Source organism: Volvox carteri, assembly GCF_000143455.1.
Source record: "Volvox carteri f. nagariensis unplaced genomic scaffold VOLCAscaffold_94, whole genome shotgun sequence".
NCBI classification, from domain to species: domain Eukaryota; kingdom Viridiplantae; phylum Chlorophyta; class Chlorophyceae; order Chlamydomonadales; family Volvocaceae; genus Volvox; species Volvox carteri.
Genome location: NW_003307637.1, coordinates 288431 through 310986, shown reverse-complemented (window position 1 = coordinate 310986; position 22556 = coordinate 288431). Strand labels below are relative to the sequence as shown.

Genomic DNA, 22556 nt, shown 5'->3' with positions numbered 1-22556 from the left:
ACTTCCTTCCTTTGTTCAATTTTCCTTTTCGGAACCGAGTTTTGACGCTAAAAATGATGACGTGGCTTCCGGCCTAATTAGATAAAAAGCACCGCAGGCGATGCCTGTTATGTAACCAGTATGGTGAAGCTATCCTCAATTGAGGAGAAATACGTAAGGACAGGTTATCCGTCAAAATGTCAATTTTTGAACCTCAAAATTGCTTGCGTCTAAAGTCGTCTACCTAGCATGAATGCAGCTGCCTATGTGCAAAATTATAAGCCCGTGCTTCCCAACTTCTACCTCGGCAATGCTCCCTGACGGCAGTCGTACAACCGCAACCGTACATCCGTTCTCCTTCGCTGTCCTGGCGAGGTTTCCTCTTGCAGTGTTGACAAGCTTGAATGAGCATGTCTCTCCTTTTGCTCCTTTTGCTCCTTTTGCTTTGCTATCTTCTGCGCCCTTAAGCGTCGAGTTAGTGGGTTGTGGTGCCCTTATATAGCAATGTTTCACAGTGTAGGTAGACACAACCTGAGCTGATGTAGCTTACGAGCACACCTCAGACGGTGCTCTAGGTTCCCGAAGCCAAAGTGGAGGGTACAACTCCCCGCCAAATAAATCGATTGCGGCGCTGCGGGGTGAAAAGACAGCACAGCAGAGGAAGAGCACGCCTGTTTGAAGCTTGTCAACGCTACAAGATGAAACTTGCCAGGGTAGTGAAGGAGAATGGCACGGAACCTGCGGTAGGTGCCTTGCTGGATGATGACCAGGCTATTAGGATATGAGCCATCTTGCAAGAAGTCTGATACCTCATGCGGGCCCTCGCGGGTCCCGGCCTACCTTCTCCTGCCCTCGGCCAATGGGTGGCCAGTCCACGCCACGTCATGTGCCCCCGTACATGCGCCTAGCCGTCTTGTGATGTTTCTCAGACACAGAAAGTTCTCAGTCAGCATCAGCTACGTTTATGGAGCGTTTTTGAATCTCATCGACTTTCAAGAAATTTTACTCATGCAGCCGCTCCGCAGTTGAACAGTTTCAATATCATTTGGAGTAGCTGGCCGCCAAAAAGGCCTCTTGGAACGCCGTGAGAGCGCCGTAGCACACGTATGTATTAACGGTATATGCCGTACTGTACGACAGCTACTTCAGATATAGTTCTGGAGGGGCGTGTCACCAGCGGAACCACTGCGGGCTTCTAGGGACACAGCGGTGCGACATTGGGGGTCATCAATGAGTATAGCTAGGTTTCGGCTCGTGTCCTTCGAAAGCTCCTAGACTAACGGAGGGGCTTATCATCCTGCAGAGGCTTATTCAGGAGCAGCAAGCGAGGCCAAGGTACACCCTCGATAATGTGCCCTGGAGTATGAAGCCGAGAACGAATGAATGGTGGCAGCGAAGTGAGGGGAGGGGTAGACATATCACTATTGCGGCTGCTGAAGCTCCGGAGAAAATGCCGTCCAATTGTGGCCACAAAATTATTTTTTTTGTGAGAGCTAGCGGGCCCACTACTACTTTGCGCCAGCGTGCGCAAGGCTTATTAGTGGGCCACAAGCCAGGGATCATTGTCCAGTTGCTTTAGAGCAAAAGTGTGCTTTGGGGCACCCTCATCCTTCTCAGCCATGCCGACTACTGCACCAGTCTCGAATTCAGCACCCGCCACCAACAGTAGCATCCAGTGGAATGTGCCTGGAATCAATGGCGGCGTCAACTCCACTGCTGGTCGGCTCGCAGGTGTAAGTTACTAAAAAAATCTCTAAACTCGTTGTCATCTAAGATATGTAGCCACGCTGCTGGTGGGGTCCAGCAGCAAAGATCCACTTCGAGTGCTTGTGCGGGGCGATCTGGGGGATACAGCACCTTGATCATGCTACTTTGACACTGCGTTAGAGGACAAATGGTTGAACCACCAGCAGCCGGCGGTTGCGGATTTGTCTCCCAATCGGTTGTTTGTCCCCGTATTCCGCCGAACAGCAGGCTTACCCCTCCAGGAACATCTGGGCAACCCTGATTTCTTCGCCCTGATGCGCTTTATTTAGAATGTCGTACGGCCGTTTTCCTCCTCGTTTTTGGTTTGCATGTACCTTCTGGTTTTGTTTCCAGCTCGGCCGCTCATGAGCCTCTTGGCTCGTATGGGCCGTGTAAGCTCGCGAAGCGAAACTTGTAACAAAAAGCGTTGAAACGTCTTGTGCGTCGCTCGTTGGGTGGCCACTCCTTTTGTGCACGTGTCAGCGAGGGACTCACAATCGCCAGCAGCTTATACACCTAAGAGAAACACATTACTCCCTGACCACTCGCCATCTCGCCGCCATCTTGACCATGACCACACGACGGCATACCTCCCATCAATCCGCTCTCTTAGGCTCCAGTCCGTGTGACATCATTATGCCATGCCAGGTCTCAAGCTGCCGAAGACACGCTCTCTCATGACTCCCATCGTGGAGATTTACACTCACAAGCAAAGCCCTAACGCAGATTTAGCGCTGCTCGCCCTCAAGTTTGGACTTCCTTAACTCTTTCCCTCCCCCCCATATCCAACCCTTCCAATCTGCCTAAGAACATGTATGGTTAGCGTGACCCAGCGCGGCCCCGGCGCCGGCCCTGTCCGTCGCCAAGGACTCCGTCAGCATTCCATTCGGACGTTGGGAGAATGCCCTCACGGGCCGGCCCCTCTCCCCCGGCCAAGGCCAGCGGTTCGAAACCCCCTTCAGCCATCACTACATTTCCCGCCAGTGCCGTACCAGCCTGCTTCGGTTTCGACCTCCTCTTCACGTCGGTCTTATCTGAGCGGCCATCCTGGCCCCTCGGCCGCCGGCCTCGCTTCGTCTTCGCTGCCACCAAGACGCCGCCGCCGACGCCACTGCGGTCCGTACTACTGCCGTACTCCAGGTCCAGTTCAGCTAGTCCCAGGAACACGATGGCCGCTGGTGCGGTAGTGCCTTCGACATCGCCGTGGGTGGTGACGTTGACGGCAGCAGCAGCTGTGGTGGGAGGTCGAACCGACGTCCTCAGCGCTAACATTTGCACACCAGCCGCAGCAGCCTGCACAACAGCAAGCGCGTAAACCGGCTGTACGGCACGATACACCATTTCATTGTTGGCCAACTGCCAGTGAGTTTGGAAGGGATGTGATGACCGTCAGCAGAAAACAGAACAGGAGCAGTAGATGTCTCGGTGTGTGTGTGAGAGAGAGTGTGTATGTGTGTGTGCGGGGGCCAGAAAGGTCAAACAAGAGCTATTCCAGGCACTTTCCGTACCTGCCGTACCAGTCTGGCGTACACAGGGTCCTTGGCAGCGCAAGGCGCGAAGAGGGCGCAGTCATCCCGTTGAATCACGAACACGCAGACGGCCTGCATACATGCAGGCATACATGCAGGCGTGCGTGTGTTGAAACGCTTGTTAACGCGTTTTGCATCGAAATTTGACCAACTTGGTAAAACCCAAGATGATGTAAAATTATTTGTCTGTACGTATGTCTGGTCCACTTTGAGGGGTGTGCTACTCTAAAGTCCCCCTTAGGTGTACCGGGCCCACAAAAAGCCCTAAAGTGCGGGGCCCAGCAGCCAGTCGAAATCTATCTGATTTCGTAACAGATATCACACAGCGCACACGAAGCAAAACGATAATCCAGATACGACACATGCACTATGCCCGCTACCACCACCAACAATAGCGTGTGCGGACAGCAATGGTTAGGCTGTCCACACTAACCAAACTAACACCATGCCGTCACACTGTGTCCGTTACATTAGAAACCAGCCACTAAGCCAAAAACATATTTCTTATTAGAGGGGAATGTGAGCTCTGAAGGGAGGGCGAAGCTGGGCGAGCGGAAAGCATGGAGAGCGGCGGCCTGGGGCTTTCGCGGCATTGAAAAAAAGGGACAGTCCAGTCCACAAATCCCCCACCTGCCGCAGCTGCTGGCCCCAACTCCAACTGGGCGCCTGTCCCCAACAAACACGCGGCGCGCGTTGGATTGCATACAGAGCACCCTACCAGGCTTTTCCACCTACGCTTCGAGACTCCCACGATGATGAGTGCTGTTGGCCTCTCACTAGTTTCACTGCCACGGCTCGCTCACCTTCATGTTTTGCCTCTCCTGGCTACGCTAAAGAAGGCTACGGGCCCGTATGCAGAAATTTAAAGCCCTGTGTATCTGCTTCCCGCACAAGAGCACGGACTTCCGCACTTGTGCAGTATTAATGTAAAGAACACGTCGTAAATCAGTCGCCAAAGTCCACTGACAAGCGGCCCTCTTATCTCCCGCCGGCAGCCGCGACCGCGACCGCCACCGCCCCGACAGGACAGCGCGAGCACCTCACCTCACCTCATGCCCCCGGGAAACAGCTTCCATCAAATCCTCCACATGACGCTGAGCCCGCTCGCTGACCTGTACGGCATTGCCAGCTACCACAGCCAGGGGTCAGGGAATGAGCCTGTGAAGCCCGTAGGGGGCTTTACGCGTTTCTGTGACTTCTGTGCACTTTTCCTCCCAAAACCGTGATATACATATAATGTACTATACGTTTTTCTGAATGTCAAGGCCATGTGGATGACATAGAAGCTTGAAGTCGCCATCAACCCGCGCCCCCGGGGTGAAAACACCCCAAGAGGTGACGATACACAATCCCGCCAAACCCGACCCGACCCGACCGGATCGCGAACGGGCTAGGAATCAGGGAGGCGGTGTGATTGGGGGAGGTGAACCTCAGCGGTTGCAAGGTAGGGCGGGAAATATCCCGGTAGGGCGGGGAATGCATTGAAGATAGGTGCGTGATGTGGTGGGAAGGGTACAGCCCCTAACATGGGCTGGCTGGGATGGGGCGGGACGTGGCCAGGCGGGAGTAGCGTACCGTGTCTGGGAACAGTGCTATGCGCGGCGGCGGCGGCAGTAGCTCTGGGGCGCCTGTAGCGCTGGCTGAGGCTGTGGAGTTAACAACTGGGTTGTTAGGCTGTACGGCATCATGGAGCGGCGGCGCGGATGGCAACATCGTGGCCGCAGCAACGGCGGGTGCCGGGCTTCGATTGTTGTTGTACGGCTCGGCCATTGTCACACTCTTGACCTCCAGGAAAACCTGCCGACCCGTGGGTCGCGTCAGAACAAAGTCCACCCTGCGAAAAACGTGCGCGTAAGGATGGTGGATGCCAAATAGTCTGCGTAGCCGTAGCCATGCAGCCCCGTGGATTTGTGACCCATGGGCCTGGACTCACGTTTAATATGCCGCCATGCAACTATATGTACTTATCCCTGTGTGACCCGCGGGTCTGAATGGCCCAGATGCAAACCACACGCGAATCTGGCGACAACGCCAGAAGGGTTACAGGCCCTAACCAGACAGCCGACCCATAGGTCTCATGAGAGCTGAAACCCCAAAGTACACCCGGAGATGGAAATTGGAATACAGTGGAAAGCTTGGCGGTGACGTGTGGTGACGGAGGTGTATACACGGAGGGCTGGACTAAGCTCCGAACACATGGTTACTTGCTCGCCACCAACACCCATTACATTAGCGGACCTAACTGCACATACACCCAACCTGTCGAACTCCACCCAGCCGCCGTCTTGCCACGTCCCACCACCATTTCATCACCATCATGAGCGCCATCGGATCCCATCATGGCCATCTGCACCCCACCGCCCACCTCAACACACATGTGGGGTCCCCAGGCCGGTTTCATTGCGTACTCGGGGTGCCCATCCCCCTCAGCTCACCCAAGCCGCCGCAGCATACCTGGATCCACGGGATCCGTACGGCACCTCCCTTGCCACGTCCCGCCATTCCCCCAGCTGTGGCAGCAGTCGCCTGTCCAGCAGCTCTGAAACCAACTGGTTAGCCAGAGCGCTGTGAACACCCACCCAGGCGCCCCCTGGGGCAGTCTGTGGGGCCGCTCAAGGAGCGAGCCCCGCCCCAACCCCCACCCCGCCGCCGGGTGGGTTTATGGTTATGGTTGGTTAGTTGGTTGGTTGATTGGTAGGTAGGCTTCGAGCGGATTGATTTTTATGGTATGCCTGGTTAAGATCTTGGATGATGGTTAGTCTCACACCACCGACACTTCCCCCCTCCAGCCCCTCGGTAACCCCCCCGACCCGACCCTCAGCACCACACCACCCCTTCACACATCCTGCGGGGCTACATTTGGATCAGGTCAGGGTCAGGGGTCAGCGGCTGCGCTATCCGGTGTTGTGTCGGCGCCTCATGGGACCCCGCAGACAGCATAACCCGCTTTCCAGCCCCATCGCCCCGGACGGTCATCCCCACCCCGCCTTGGGCCCTGCCGACCCCCCTGATGCGCGGGTCCCGGTACCTGTAACATTTCCACGGTGTGCGGGTACTTGCGTCCGGGTGCGGAGGACACGCTGCACACCACGGGGCTGAGGGGCCTGAGGCACGGATGGCAGGGCAGGAGGAGGAGGAGAGGAACCGTACAATGGTGGTGATAATGATGATGATGATGATGGCGATGATGATAATGATGATGGCGATGATAATGATGATGATGATGATGATGATGGCGATGATGATAATGATGATGGCGATGATAATGATGATGATGACGTTTTCATCCCTCCTGACACACACCCCACCCCTTGGGGGCGACTTGGGAGCTGCGAGCTGCGGGGGTATCCCCTTAGCTCAAATGTTAGTTCGTTAGTATGGATTGGGTTAGTTGATTCGGTTGGTTTACTTGGTCTGCTCATCTTCCGGAGGTCGTTTCCCCAGGATGGCCATATGGCGGCTGGTAGGGGCCGGGCGCGCGTGCACGCAAGAGCATGTACGACCATAAGCCCTAATTACCGTACAGTTTCACCCCCGGTGCCGTACCAGTCCAGCAAACCCGTCATAGGCCCCGTGTTGGGACAGTGGCAGGTAATTGTGACACCACCGCGAGGGTCATTATTAGCATTGCCCACTACACCGCTGCTGGCTCCCGAAGCCTCAAGGGCCGTCGCCGCAGCCGCCATGTCGCCGCTGCCGCCGCTGTTGCTCCCACGGCCCTTAGCACTGTCTCCGGCAGGTAGTACTACATCCGCCAGGAAGCGCTTGTAACGGCGAATCAAGTGGCCCTGAACGGTCTTAGCGTACTGCGTTTATAAGTCGGGGGCCGGGCCTGGATGAAGAAGCGGTGATAGGGTGGTCGTCATTGCGGTGGTGGCGGTGGTAAGGGTGAGATTGGGCCAGCTGTCCCAAGCTGTCCTCCGCTTTTTACTTCCCGGCCCTTCGCTCGTCACAAGGAAAGATGCCAGGCGCATTACTGCAAAGCAGTGTCGGCAATATCCGTGTTCGCATGCATGGTAGTGGAGTTAAGGGCCTTGCCTGGTGTATGACAATCCCTGAAGATGGCTGCGTTGATGCTGCCACTGCAAGCGTTGACATTTTGCTCCGCAGGTGTCCAGGCGAAATGTGATAGTTGGTTAGTCGCCAGCCGCGGAAGCTTGCACTCTTTAAGGTACAAGCTAGGATTTGCCTTCCCGCTCCCACCAAGAAAGGATTTCTGTTTTTAAAGGTTGCAAGCACTACAATAGTCCCCTTAAACAACAGTTAACTGTAATGCTGAAGCTCCTACAGTAAGCGGCCGCAGCAAAACAAGTTCGCGTGCTGTGCCAACTTGGCTTGTCTGGCCTTATTATAAGTTATAACATCACTACCTGTATATTATGGAAAGCATCATGGGAGTGATAACGCCTTAGCCTGAGCAAGATGCACATGGATTGAAGCTAAAGGGACTACTATGTAACCAGTCATGATTTTCAGGTATGGAATCGACTTTCCGTTTCCGTTAACGATGGCGCAGAACAAACTCAAACTCTTACAGACTCAAACTCCCCCCCTCTCTGAACCCCAAATAAAAAATAAATCATGGAGGATTCAGCTAGTAGAGTTTCGCTGCGACTCACCGTTCACCACATTCTTCCCTCACGAGTCTCACTTCCTTCAGCTCAGATCCCTGATGTATGCTAGAGGTAAGGCTGGGATTTCGAGCCCGTAGAACCATATTGCATCCCCAGAAGCCACAGGGCACCCGAAATCCCTCCACACGCGTTGAACCGTTTGCCCTGATTTCTTACCGGCTAGCCGGTTCATCTCTTACGTCGTTAAACCCCTTATGCACACAATGAAAGCATGCCTACGTGAAACAGCTCCAGACAAGGGATGCGAACGATAAAACTACAAATGAACAAGGCTTTGGGAGTCTTCCTTCCAGACCCGTGACCTCTCACATATAAAAAATGCCTTTACGCGTTCATTCATCAAGAGATCCTCACTGACTGGTTGGGCGCCGAGGTCGCGCGTTGCGCAGATCCTCAGCCTTTCAAAAATTTAGCCCTGCCGGACACCCGAAGGGCCGACTACGAAAAGCCCTCGCTAAGTGCTAGGCGAAGACCGATCATACAACCGAGGCCATGTTGACCACCTCGAGAAGCGGGCCAGGTAAGTATGAGTATCAAAGAAAGGGCTCCGGCACCAAGCCCGAACGAGGCAGGTTGTCAGGAGTCTCTCCAGCGATGGTGGGTCAAACATGGCAACGAACGGGAAGAAGACCACGCATGTACGTATGTGGCCACTACTCCCGCACCCTCCAAAATCACCACTCGGCCCCCGACTCAAGGGAACAGGGACATAGCGTTAGGGTGTTCAGTGCCCTGGTGCTGCAAGGATTGCGGAGAGCGTCTTTCGATGCTGGCTGCTGGCTGGCGGTTCCCTAGCACAGTGTTTGAGGCTGCGGGCCTTTCCTTTCTTTTCTTCCTCCGTAGACCTAACGCCGTGTAAATACCCTTACAAGGTATCCGGCAGTTCAGGCTCTGTGCCGCGAGCGAGAGGGGGCAGCGGCCCCTCACCCCCCTTCCCTTTCCCCTGGGGAGGAGTGCGTCGGCGGTCATGCTGTTGGGGCTGGGCAGCAGCCCCTGGCAAGATATATGTACACTCACACACACACACACACACACACACACACATCCAGCCAGTCGAACAGAAGCAAGGGTTTTACACTAACGATATTTTTAAAGATACATCGATACAACATTTTCTGAATCAATTCCGGAACTTTACCATGCACATGGAAAAGGATGGACGTGCGTTGAAAAAGAAACCTCGCGACAACATGCGAACATCCTGCCCTACCCTACCCCTGTCCGACGCAATCTCACACACGCCGACCTCCGCCCACGATCAGCGTGTCGTCGATATTTACAGATTTAGATAGATCGCATCCCGCTCCACCTGTTCTGTCCCGCTTCTTCTCTTAGATATCCCGTCCCCACATCTTCCCCCTCAACCCCCCCACATATTCCTTTGAAAGAATACCGCACCTTTACTCATGATATGGGAAGCCACATATGCTGCCGCTTAATTATTATTGCCACGTACTCCTGCCGTACTCCTGCGGTACTACCGACCAAGCTGCTGCCTACAGCCTCGCATTCTGCTCTCATTTCAGCCCCCCCCCCATTCCCCCCGACCACCACGACCACCACGGCCATATCCCCGACACTCCATCCGTGCATCAAAACTCTTCACACCACAGGGCAGAAGTTTGCCTGTATTTGCCTGTACGGCAGTCTAACCGTCTTGTGTCTCGATGCTGTGCGCGGGGCCCCTGCAGGACTGCGGGGCAACATGTGGGCGGACGCCTCCCCACAAGTCCCCGGAGCGTCTGGCAGTGCAATCCATCAATCACGTGGTGTACGACATACACATACCGTCCCCTGCCCCTCGTCACCCGTCCAAGGTGACCTCACTCCATAACCGCCACTGCCACCGCCACCGCCACGACGGCGGCAGTGCCCCCGCAGCAGCAGCAGCTGGGAAACACACCTCTACCTCAGCCGTCATTCAACCATCTCCGCTAGCGCTACGCTACTTCGCTCATACTCCCCCCTTTCCTCTTCCCTCTCCTCCCAACGACCTGTAGGTCACCCCACCCCCACCCCCACCCTGGCGGTGCTCGGATGTGAACAGACGTATGAAACGCCTTTCAGCACGACCCGCTGATGCTCCTGAAAGAGGTGAGGCGCCTCCTCGACAGAGGCCCCTGCACACCCCAAAACACTAAACAGCAGCCCTCACCGCCAAGGCCGCCACCAAGGCCGCGGTCACACCACGTGCCTGAGTGCGCTGTCCTTACCACCGGAGGGGGGGACAAGGGCTCACAAAAACCCACCCACACGAACCCGAACACAGCCGGATTGCGCCTCAGACAGACAGACAGACAGACAGCAGCCAGGAGCGGTGATGACGACAATCGTGACGTGCGCGTTGCCTTCGATGTCTTCAGATACGGCCCCCCTCTGCCCCCCTCCATTCCAGGGCGGCACCCCGACCACGCACAGGCGCTATGTACGGAATCCTATCTTCGCCGTACGCTGGCGCGCCTCTACGCAAGTGTGCATGTGCGCGTTCTGTACTCAACAGCAGCAGCAGCCAGGGCACCTAACGAGGATAACCGAAAACTGTGCGTGCGTGCGTATGTGTATGTATGTGTATGTATGTGTGTGTCTTCATCGTGCGCATGCAAGTCGCGCGCTTGCGGCCCACGCGGCTGGGCCTGTGCCTGACTTTGCCTGCACATACACACACACAGGCACGCGTGCGCGCGCATGTGTATATATGTACGGAAGTCCCGTGATCTTCATCACGCCGGCAACCCCCGACGGACGACCCCCCACTTGCCCACGTGCTGTGTCGTACGCAGTACCGCATACACGGGGTAGTGACACTCACATTATCAACCCCCCATATACACACACACCCTTGCAGCTCGAACTCGAAAACTAGCTATCCAAATAATGGATCGCCCCCATCCCCATCCCCTCGCCCTCGCCCTCCTCCCCCTAGAGATCGTCTAGGTGAGGTCGACTCACCGCCCTCCGATCCACCACCACCACCACCACCACCACCACCAACCACCGTGCGTAACTTATCACGCCCCGCCGTCTGTCCCGGTGACCCCCCTCCCCCTCCTCCGCCTCCTCCCAGTCCACAAAAACAACAAACAGCGATGGAAGTCACTGAACGAAAACTACCCGCGACAGACACACATACAGACATGTGTACGGCATCTGTCAGTAGAACCCAAATATAGCTCCAGCCAAAACCCTATCATCCCACAACGTCTCCAAAGATGAATGCCGCCATGCCCGCCGCAATGATAAGGCCCCCGATGTGCGCCACGTTGAAGAGCAGGGCCATCATCGCGGAGGCTCTGCCTGCTAGGTGGGGCGGGGCCTGGGAGGGCGCTAACATGTTGCTCATGGTGTTGATGTAGCCGCCTGGGGGTGGGGGGTGGGGGGTGGGGGGGAGAAGGGGCCGAGAGGGGGGTAGGTATGTTCAAGAAACTAGGAAATGAAGATGAAAAGAAAGTAAACAGAAGAAAGTAAACACGGGGAACGAAAGTGTAAATACAAGTGAAAAAGTGAAAAGAAACTACCGCAACAAGGAAAATGAAAATCGAAGTCTGCAAGCGCTGAAGGGCGGAGGTGCAGGGGAGGTAGGAGGGAGGGAAGGGGGGAATGCAGACTGATACATCATTGTGTGCACTGCATGCATACATACACACATACATACATAACCCTCAACCAGCCCTTCGTCTACCCACCCACCAGTGATCCACAGAAACACGACCAATGCCAGAGGTACGACATCGTTACGCAGCAAACCCGGCGCTTTGGCCACCAGCCGGGGGGGCGCGAGGATGTACAATAAGAACAGCGCCGCAACGCACATTGCCACGGCGGACATCAGCAGTACGGCAGTTCCGGAGCGAATTTGCAGGGCCCGGCATCTTGGTAGCAGTCTCCCGGCAAAGTCGGTGAAGAGCCGCGAGTAGAAGAGAACCTGAGCCGGGTTGAGATGTGCGCGTGGAGTGGGGCGGGGGAGCGGGGAAAGGGGAGGGAGGAAGGGGAGGTAGGGCAGGTGGAGGGGGTGGGAGAGAGACATACACCCCGTGTGTGTGTGTGTGGGGGGGGGGGTAAGGGTAAGGGGATGTTAGATATGGTCGTCAAGATATCGCTGTAGGTGGAGGGAAGTTAATGTTGTGCTGCGGAATCATACGGACTCGCACACCCGTCGCATCCTGCGGAATTACCAGTTCCAGGGTTCGTATTTTCATACTTTAAAAAAAAAATCTCCACTGCGGAATGTGACGCCAAAGTACGACCGGATAGTCCAAGACGCTCAAAAGGACGCAAGAGGTCAAAAAAATAAATGAAAATTTCGCGCTCAATGATGCGGCCCCAATGCCCGTATCCTCCCCCCCAACCCTCGGCATCTGCCCCCCAGGCCCCCCTCATCCCCCCCCACCCCCCAGGTTCCTATACACACACCTGGGGCAGGTTATCCCCCAACCACCCCGAGGCCGGCACGTAGGTGAAGAAGGGGAACACGATGTACAGCAGCGTCACATCCAGTGTGAAACCCAGCATGACTTGCCACGAGGCTGCGTGGGCGTGGGGTCGGGGGGTTTGGGGGAGGGTGGGGGTTCTAGGTGAAGACGGGGAATTAAATCTAGCGTCGATTCTTTTACTCCTGTATTAAGTAACAATTAGGGTTCTTACAGACCTGAATGAAAATAAACAATTTAAATGATCATATTAAGGTTTCTAAGGGGAATTGCCCTCCCTGGACAAGAATCATTCGTGATGCGAAGGGGGGATACTCGACCGGCCGGGGGTATTTGGAGGGGGGAGGTATTTGGGGAAATAGCACGAAATGTGCAATACATACATACATGCATACATACATAAGCACATACGGCTACGCAGTTTGAGCCATTGCCGTACCTCGCACAACCTCCACTACCTCCTGTCTCAGCGTCAGCGGCGGTGGCGATAACGCCACAGCTACCGCAGCCGCCGGCAGCGGCGGCGGCGCCTCCGCCGACGCTAATCCCCCCGAGCCCTCCGGTGGCGGCAATTTATCCTTCTCGTTAGCGGCGGCGCCCCCGCCAGCGCCCTCCGCCTGCGCCGCCGTACACCCATTCTGTATCTGCAGCGCCTTGGCGAGCTGCTCCGAAGCCTCTTGTGATGCGAAGGAACTCACCCTGGTGCCGTACAACTGCTGGATTTTGAGCTGACCCTCCGGCTCTTGTTCTACGGCAGCGGCTGTGCTGGAGCTCTGCTGTACGGCAAGGGGCTCCTCGTCAGGGATCCCAAACTCCAAAACGCCGCGGACGCGGCCGCCGCCGCCGGAGGCGGTGGCTGCGGCGCCATCGTCGCCCGTACTCACCACGGGTTCCCCGCCGCCGCCGTCGCCGTGCGCGCCGCCGCCGGGGCGCCAAACCATTGTCGCCGGCGCCGAGGCCATCCCAATGAGACCGCGCGGCCGGGGGGTGATTGGGGAGCTGTCGGCGGCAGCGGCGCCACCGCCGCCACGGCCCGGCGACGCAGCCGCCGTCGCCGTCACCGTCGTCGTGCGCGTAGGGGTACACGGCGGCGAGCTGGGCTTGATGTAGGGTGATGTCCCGATACGGTTCCTAAAAGGGGTTCGTGCTGCGTGTGTTGGAGATCATGGTGTCGAGATCAGGAAAGATCAGGGTTGTATACCATACATACGTAGATAGACGCTTCGCTGTTTCACCCGCGCCACTCCGCAGGTCACGTTCCGTAGCAAATTTGATCACCAGTCACTCCCCACCCGCAGGAAATACGTCATATCCACCACTTCGCTGGTACAGCATCCCAGCCTCCCTGCCCTACCTGCTCCATCCCCCCGCCGCCGCCACCGCCGCCAGCGCCTCCCGCCGCCGCCGCGCCGCCGCCGCGGACCGGGTACTGCCGCCGCTGCTGTCGACCACGCCCGCGGATGCGGATCGGCGGAAGAGCACCGGCGGCGCCGAGTCGTCATCGTCGTCGTCATCCCACTCAAAACCGCCATCCAGACCTGGAAACAGAAGCCAAAACATATATACACACATACATTCGCACATAGATACATACGCACGCACACGCACGGATCCCAAAACACACACGCGTCCCCCCCAATCCCCATCCCTTCTACCCTCCCCCGGGGACCGGGAACTTCGGGACAAACGTACGACCTCGCTGCCACCACGGGACGCTGCCACCACCGGAAAGGCACACAGATAAGTGTATGCGACCGAACAACTTCATAGCGAGAAAGTACGAACGGTTAGTTAGTTGGTTGGTGAATTGCCAACTTGATCAAAGTAATGTTCGGAAGTTCTAAGGAAGGGCTGCAAAGAGATGAGGGAAGGGAAGGAGCGAGGGGGAAGAGCGGAGTGAATGGAAGGGGGGGGGAAGCCGCACAATACACAGCACGGCCCACAGGATCTCCCCCCTGTCCCCAAACCGAGCATTTCCCCAACCCCCCTCGGCCTTTCCCCTCCCCATAAACCGAAACACATGGGGCCTTCTCACGATAACAAAACGAGTACATAACGACTATCTCAACCGCCATAACCGCAATCAGCAACCGACCCAACCGTCAGGTCCCGACCTACGAGGTGTCAACAAACTGAAAACGTTGAAGGGGTCCGGAGCCGTCGTAGGCCCTCGACGGTAGACACCAGGGGACCTGTACGACTGCACACGGTACGACAACCTGGAGTTCACGGCAGCGTTGGCGGTGGTGACGGAGCCGAACCGCCTAAGCAAGTGCCCATTGTACGGCGAGCCAGGACTGCCGTACCCGCCGCTGCCACTTCCCGCGCCTATCAGCAGCCTCAAGCGCGGCGGTGAGGCTGCGTTGGCGGCGGCTTCCACGTCGCCGTCCGCCGCCGCTGCGCCAGCCGTGACGCAATCGTCGTACGCCGCCGCCGCTGCTGCAAGTAATGGCACGCGGCTGTCGTCACCGTCGGCGGCGGTGGCGGCGCCGCCGTCGGCGGCCGTGGCGGCGCCGGTTAGCTTTGACCAGTATTGCACGCACAGCGAAGACGAGGACAGAAGGCCCGCCAATATGAAGCCGGCGCAGATTTCGTACATTGAGATCCACTGCCACCAGGCGGGCGAGGGCCCCACCTGGAGCGCCAGCTGCACGAGCAGCATGAGCGGGCCCGCGCCCACACATCCCACTCCCAGGCCAATGGTGTCAGCAGCTCTATAAAAATTGCCGACGTGGTGCGCGTTTGTGTTGTGGGGGAGTTGGGTTTCGGGGGGAAAGGAGGGGGAAGGCAAAACACACAGGGAGAGGGGAGAAGAGCATTGAATAATATACCCCAACCGAGCAGATGGGTGCGAAAAGCAAAATCACCGTTTTCTTAGACAACAGCTCAACCGTCAACGGTCAACCGCTACACTCTCGCCCATTCTACAAACAGAGGGGCACCGACATACGCACACAAAACACAATCCCGACGGGGACAACTCATGCTCATCCCACCTAAAGTACTGTACAAGCTGGTACGACGTACTGAATGCCACGGCCGACGCGCCTCCTAGCGCCGCTACTGCCGTCAGCAGCGGCCACAGGGCTCCGGTCCCCGGACGGAACCCCGGCAGTAGCGGGAACAATGCCGCCAGGGCCAGGCAGGCAGCTAGCCCCGCGTGGAGGCGGAGAGCGATGGACCCGATGGGCCCTACGCGGGCGTCCAGGGATCGCTCCAGGGAGCCGCTAAGGAGCAGGATGGGGATGGAGGGCAGGTAGAAGGCGAGGTTCAGCTGGAGAAGGATCTGGGGGGCGAGGGGGATATTGACGGGGGGGAAGAGGTAGAAGTAGAAGGGGAGGGGAGGGGTTTCTCAGAGGGTCGTGGGGATGAGGAGAGGGAGGTATGCTGAACATGCTGGGAAAGAGGGGCGGGCGTGTGTGTGTGTGTGTGTGTATGTGTTCGCGGGGGATCACAGATGTGGAAGATGATGTCTACCTGCGTTGTGGCGGGGGAAAGGGGAGGAGGTATGATGTGTGACATACCGCTACTGCTGCAACTTACTTGAGGTCCAAAGAGTTTGCTGTAATGTCCCAGCTGCGAGGTGACCTGGATCCACAGAACCATGAAGGCGACCTGGGGGTCCAAGGAAGGAGATGGAATGATGGTGGGTGCAATTGAGGGTCTGCATTTACCGTGGTAGGTGGTTATCTAGGGCGGCGGGAGTGGCCCAAGAGTGCCGACACCGGTGTGGGATGCAACGTTGTCGATGTGAAGTATTAAGATTGATGGCTGTTCCCTGGACGACCTCCCCGTGCATAAGTGGCAAGAAGATTGGAGCGCGGGTCGTGGGGTATGTCGCTGGCTTATGCCGCTTAAAAGCGTGGGATGAGAGCAGAGTAGGGAAAGGTAATATTTCCAGAGACGTGCAGAAGTTATTCAGGACAGGAGGGCCAGGCATGAAGGAACGACCACTCGCCGATATGGAGAAAAACCGGACAACGCTCTGCCATTTGCCCTTAATCCGCAGCCTTGATGCGGGCGTCGCGACATTGATAGCTTCGGTCATTTGTAAAAGTCGTCTGGGATAACAACTGATCGAAGTGTGTGCTTTCGTAAGCCGCCTAACGATGGCTCCCTAGGCAAGCAGAGATGAAATCACATTACTTTGAACATGGCACGTTTAATGAAGTTGTCGCCAGACAGCTATTGTGCGATACTCATTATTTGGAAACAGGAAGCACGAAATCCGGAAGCCTGGTTCGCGGTTGCGACTGGCAATTGCCACCATAGATAAACCTGGCTAATACATTATCTCAGCAAACGCTAGCTTGACATCTTTGCATTAATAACATATTTAACTGCACCCAATCTATACCGGGTGTCTGATCTTCGGAATCCTGCCATCGTTCGTACTACGGGTAACTTCCAGGCCATCGAAGCCTAGCTTCGCTACACCTTTGAATCCAATTCCAAATTTGAAACCAAATGTATATAGATCTTTCAATGTTGACATCCGTTGCACCGTAGCTGGGACTACACGTCCTGGCCGACCACTTCCGGCGCCAAGCCCCAGAGGAAAGACCGTATTCAAAGTATTTCAAACAGGCCTTGTAAGCAAAATCTACGGTAGGATGAGCTACACGGGAAAATGCTGGCTAGCGCCCATTCCTTTTGAATATGCCATGTGAATATGGCCCCAGCGGTCTGGTGTAGTGTTGCGCTGTGTGAATGAGTCGCTCCTATCGGCATGTTGCATGAGGGTAGGAGGACTAATGAAATGTTCAAGCGTCAGCGCAACCTATGTGGTTAATGGCCAATGAGAAGCATTTTAAGGAGAGGCAAGCTGCTTGTCCAGTCAGCGTTGTCCATCGTCTCAGGTGTCTCCTCCCACTCTATGGATATGGAGGTCCAACCAACAACCGCACCAAGTCCCCCACATCCTGCCAGTGTGGCCACCCGGCGGCTGATCGTGTTTAAAACCAAACGCCACCCCAGGACGCCAATCCACTTGCACGCGCCGCAACAACAGAGCTGTATTTTGCGGCGTCGGCTGATTAGGGCAATCCGTGACACACAAAGCCGACGACGTGTTCTCCTTTTACAAAAGTACGTTTCCGTACCACATCCTCAAGAAGCGTCCGCGAAAACGCTGGAGGAGCCTCCGTCCAACTGAATCCCAATGTACGACAAGGAGCGCCGCTGCCGCCCGGAAACCTGAGACGTACATACAGCTGCCGACACAAACCCACAGAGGGCAGTCGTACTGCGACTGTGTGTTGCCGGGCATGTGGTGTGATGTAGCCTCGGGTTTCATGACCCGGAGGTTCATCATACATCCGCCGGCACCTAGCTGCAACCCCCGACCCCAACTCCCAACTACAACCACTACAACCGCCACAAACCAGTTAAAATTACAAAGCCACAGCAGCATTCCATGCCGTACCGCATGCCGTACGAGCCATGAAGGACCCAGAGACGATCGAAAAAGCCCGACCACTCACCACTAGGGTTGTGCCGGCATTAGAACATTAGAACTAATATTAGAATAAATATAATTAGAAACTAATTAGAATTTTAGAAGACCCCGTTTAGAACGTATTAGAACATCCTAATGTCGTACGGACATTAGAACGGCCGGAAAGCCGTAGCTTTAAGGCGCATCAGCGGTTCACTGCGTGCATTTTACACGAAAATGTCAGATAGAGGTGCGGTGCCATCAAAGCCACCCCTTCCTCATCGGAAGGCGGAAGCATCAGGGCCAATGTACAAGTATGGCAACAAGGAACTTGATGCAAAAGCGTATGCAGAAGCTCTGATCTCCGCAAAGAATGTGGTGATTTTGTGCAAATAGGGACGTAAATGGACACGTTTGGCGGCGTTCTTGGTTGTTTCCACAGCGGTCTGGCGTGGGTTTGGCTAGCAGGCACCAGATTAGCCCTTCCTCTCTGTGTTTTTGCATTCCCCTTAGCGAGCAAACACTCCCCCGGCAGTTATGTGGTGATTCTGTGCAAGTAGGGACTTAAAAGGACAGGTTTGGCGGCGTTCTTGGTTGTTTCCGTAGCAAGTCTGGCGTGGGTTTGGCTGGTAGGTACCCTCCCCAGGCACCCGACCGGAGTAAATTTAATTGGAAATGCGTGCGTTTACATCTGTGATGGCCTATACAAAATTTCAGGTTCAACGGACCCCTCCCTGAAAAGTTGTCGAGCGTCTTCTAATATTAGATCCTAATTTCTAATTAGAATCTAATTAGAAATTAGATTAGAACGGAAAAAATTCTAATGTCATGCCCAACCCTACTCACCACACCCGTCGTGCGTCGTGTTGGATGCTGACAGGGCAAGAAGCTAAAAAGTGAGCTGTGAGGAGGAGGAGGAGGATTAGGTCCTAGGGGGGTGCCGTACAGACTAGGTGTGTGTGTATGTATCTAAGTCTGCATTTATAGGAGTCCGTGTCAAAAGCCCGCCAGGTCCCTCAGATCTCCACGGTGTATGGCCATGACTTTGTACGACTCCCCCATGCCGCCCGACTCGGTGCTACCCAGCAGCCGCGCGCAACCCGCCGCCAGCGACTCCGCCGCCCCCGGGTCCGTCGCCCCTCGCATCAGCCACTGCAACCGCATCTCAATGCCCAGGGCGCGCAGAAAGGACGACTGGGACACGGGCCCGGATGTGGTGACGGAGGCCGCTGGCGGCGCCACAGCCGCCGGTGATGGCGGCTGCGGCGGCTGCCTGGCGGCGGCTGCCGCAGCTGCCCCGTCCACCGCCAGCTTCAGCGCGCCGAAGTCCACCCAGGCGCTCAGATCCGCGGAGCCAGGGGCGTCCAGGATCTGCAGTACGGCAGTACCCAGTACGGCATAGATGATGACAACGCCCTGTCGTACAATCGTTCGCGGCGTGGACCAAGAAGGACCAATACGTCCAGGAAAAGGACTAACCAACCACCACAACCAACCACCACAACCAACCAACCACTACCATTCGATCCGACAGCACTGAAGGGACAGTGACAAGTAACAGTGTATTTTTCACTGCTGCGCAGTACAATACAGCCATGGCACTTGCATACACACGCCTCAATCCCCCCTTCCCAACCCCCCAAACAAACATCCTGCCCAGGTTGCTCATTTCATTTCTCTCCCTTAAAAAACACACAAACACACACATACACATACATACATATACATACACACACACGAGCGCGCGACCCCCCCCTTACCCCCACGCCTCGGTGGCCGCGGATGGCCATCAGCGAGTCACCGTACGGCGGTTCCTCCCTGCCGTAATCCACCACGAGCGCAGCCCCCCCGTGTCGTACAATCCGCTGGGCTAGCTTCTCTGCAACGGCCATACCTACTGCCGAGACCTGTCCACCGACCGGTGCGTGTGTGTGTGTGTGTGTGTGTGTGTATGTGTAGAAGGGGGGGAGGGGGAGAGCGGGGAGGGAAAGGGGGGGTTTGAGGGGGGAAAGACGAACCACGAGGGGTTGCGGGGGGCGAGAAGGGGAGAGGAGCGTAAGGGTCGGGGTGTTAAGTTGGTGGTGGAGGTGGGGCTGTACGGGGAATCACAACCGCAACCAACAGCGCTTGCAATTTGGAAAGATAAGAAATAGCCGCCGGTTGGGAAGACGGGTCGGTGGCGGCGGGAACATGAAAAGGAAAGACGGCACCATAGGCAGAGTTTGGAATGACGGGGGCAGAGGAAACAGAAACGGCCGTACACGAAGTGGACGAGATGACAGGAAGAAACGCAAATGGTGCGAGATCTACTTTGATACCTTGACACCAGCACCAGCACCAGCACCACCAACATCAACTTACGACAAAAAGGCAAATAGACAAAAAGGCAAATAGACAAGAAGGCCAATAGACAAGAAGGCTAATAGACAACTTTATCAACGATACAATGTAGCCCTGGAAATCCCCCAACTCCTACTCGGCGCCTGTCTAGGCCGGCAGCCAGGTAGGCAGCTAACCCCCCCACCTCCAGCGCCCCCAACTCCCCCGCAGAGCCCGGGGCCAAGCCGCCAAGTCGCCGGGGCACCAGCAAGGCGGATGCCGGGGTGGGTCCGGGGGACAAAACCATCCGCAAACCACTGCCGTACGCATCGCCGCCGCGTCCGCCGCCACCGCCATCGCCGCCGCCACCGCCGCTGCTCCCCCCAGCGTCGCCCGGGTAATCTCCGGGTTGCCCTTCCGATGGTGATGGGGGTGATGGTGGTGATGTTGAGGTGGAGGAGGTGGAGGACGAGGAGAGTGAAGGACTTGCGGATGAAGTCGAGGTTGACAATATTGTGGAGGTGATGGAGGTGGTGGTGGTGGTTGAGGTGGTTGGCCTCAGGTGCCCAGATCCAGATGACGGTTGCGAATTAGAATCCGGATCCGGATTCACGTGCCCGGCGGTGCTGCCGCTGCCATTGTCATTTCCGTCGGTGTTCATGTCGTTTTCGTCGTACGTCCGTACGTCTACCATCTTCTCCAGCCAGCCCCGCTTGGGGTCTCGTACGAACTGATGTACGGGCAACGCGTCGAAGAACTCATGCGCGATGTACAGCGCTGGCGCGGGGCCGTCGGGTACGGCATCTAGCGAGGTGTGCCAGGAGACCTGCGTCCGGTCGAATGTGTGTACTCTGTATGTATGTGCGCATGTGTGTATGTGTGTAGTAACACACGATGCCGACGCGAGTCCCGGAGGACAACAAAACACACACACGGTGTGGAAACCCCGTGCGTGGTAGGGATGACGAAAAAACACGTACGAGCAACCAAATAAAACCCTCAAAAAAAGCCTTAAAATTCAAAAAAAGCGGGAACCCTCCAATCGTCCCTCCCCCACCATATTTCTCCTCCTCGTCCTCCTGTGCTCCTCCTCCTCCTCCCTCCTCCCGCGTCCTGCCGCACCTAAGGGATGAGGGGTCCGCTCACATCCACCCGCGGGCTGCGAATCCCGCAACAGGCCCCCTTGAGCTTTCGCCGAGCTCCCCGCTTCCGGAGAAGTGCTTAGGGTTTTAGACCTTGGCATGCTAAAAAACCCTAAAACCTGCTGCACAGTAAAACCCTAAAACCCTAATGTACCTTTCACACGCCCTCCCCGCACGCACACCCCTGCACCCCCACAGACCCCCACCTGGCAGCGGCTAAAGCCCGATATCCCCCGATCTGGTGTCGTATACACGCCGTCGGCAGTAGCAGCCACGTCGACAGCTAAAAGGGAAGGCGGCGACGGCGGCGGCGGCGGCCCTGGTGCGCCTGCAGGACCTTCCACGGCGGCGGTGGCGGTTTCCTCTCGGAGGTACGGCGTCATGCTGGTCCTTTGTAGATCTCCGTACTGCGAATTGCTGTTGCTACTGCCTCGGCCACTGCTGTCACTGCCACCGCTGCTACTGCTGTTGTTCGTACACCTTAGTGCGGCCCACTGTACGGCCCTCAGTGCGGGGCTGATTTCAACCAGATGAAGCTCCAGGGATGCGGAGAACTCCCGGAAGGCTGAAACACGCAGCCCGATGGGGGAAGGGGGGAGGGGGGAAGAGGGCGAGGGAAAGAGAGGGGAACGGAAGGGGGATAAGGAGGGGCAGGTTTGGAAAGAGGAGAGCATGAAACCTAATACATCCTATGTCTCAAAAATTTAAATAAACTTTTTGAGATAGAGCATGTATTAGGTCTTTAATGATACAGCTGAAGGTGGCGGAGGGAGACATTACCAAGACCACACATACACACACATACACACACGCTCTTACCCGCCGTGCCCCTAAGCAAATCCGCCATGAGGGTTCCCCTTCCCGGACCGAGCTCCACCAGCAGCAGCCTGGGAGGGCGGCCCAGCGATAGCCAGGTGTGGACGCACCACACCCCAACCATCTGCTTGCGTGCGGGGGGCCGGGGGGATGGGGGGGGAGATGTAGGGGGAGATGCTTACATACATACATACAAACGGACATTCAAACGCACCTCTGCGTTACCTCCCCTCTCCTGGCCGAAGCCCACCCACCCACCCACCCACCCACCCACCGCTTAAAATTGAAGGCCCCCGGGGCCCCGGCCCCCTCCCACATTTATGCAAATGATTCCTCGCTGCACTGGACTGCATTTCCCCATAAGGCCCCACCGCTCCCCCCTTGGCCCGGCCCGGTCCCCAATCCCCCCCCCACACACACACCTCCCCAAACAATTGGGATATCTCCGGCGATGTCACAAAGTCCCCGGAGCTTCCAAACACGTCACGTGTCATGTAGAACCCGCCATGGGGGCTGGTAAGGCAGTC

General features: G+C 56.5%; 3 protein-coding genes across 3 annotated transcripts; all 3 read right to left on the bottom strand.

Annotated features, from left to right (window-relative positions):
- Positions 1 to 2544: 2544 nt before the first annotated feature.
- On the bottom strand, positions 2545 to 8857 carry VOLCADRAFT_99746 (uncharacterized protein; the record flags this gene model as incomplete). The annotated part of the gene is made up of 9 exons (XM_002958419.1): positions 2545 to 3081; positions 3234 to 3326; positions 3885 to 3920; positions 4304 to 4366; positions 4830 to 4928; positions 5690 to 5844; positions 6237 to 6358; positions 6801 to 7060; positions 8816 to 8857. 9 exons carry the CDS (start codon positions 8855 to 8857, stop codon positions 2545 to 2547), a joined length of 1407 nt encoding a protein of 468 aa, XP_002958465.1.
- Positions 8858 to 11075: 2218 nt separating this feature from the next.
- On the bottom strand, positions 11076 to 17759 carry VOLCADRAFT_99745 (uncharacterized protein; the record flags this gene model as incomplete). Its single annotated transcript, XM_002958418.1, has 10 exons — positions 11076 to 11245; positions 11576 to 11810; positions 12299 to 12411; positions 12755 to 13446; positions 13670 to 13853; positions 14434 to 14923; positions 15266 to 15601; positions 15859 to 15930; positions 17418 to 17566; positions 17741 to 17759. The coding sequence occupies 10 exons, from the start codon at positions 17757 to 17759 to the stop codon at positions 11076 to 11078; spliced, it is 2460 nt and encodes an 819-aa protein (XP_002958464.1).
- A 989-nt stretch (positions 17760 to 18748) lies between these two features.
- VOLCADRAFT_69474 (uncharacterized protein) lies at positions 18749 to 22556 on the bottom strand (the record flags this gene model as incomplete). Its single annotated transcript, XM_002958417.1, has 8 exons — positions 18749 to 19012; positions 19058 to 19123; positions 19513 to 19659; positions 20277 to 20388; positions 20749 to 20920; positions 21641 to 21778; positions 22033 to 22153; positions 22452 to 22556. Coding segments are annotated over 8 exons (1125 nt in total), but the record flags the coding sequence as incomplete, so codon positions are not given.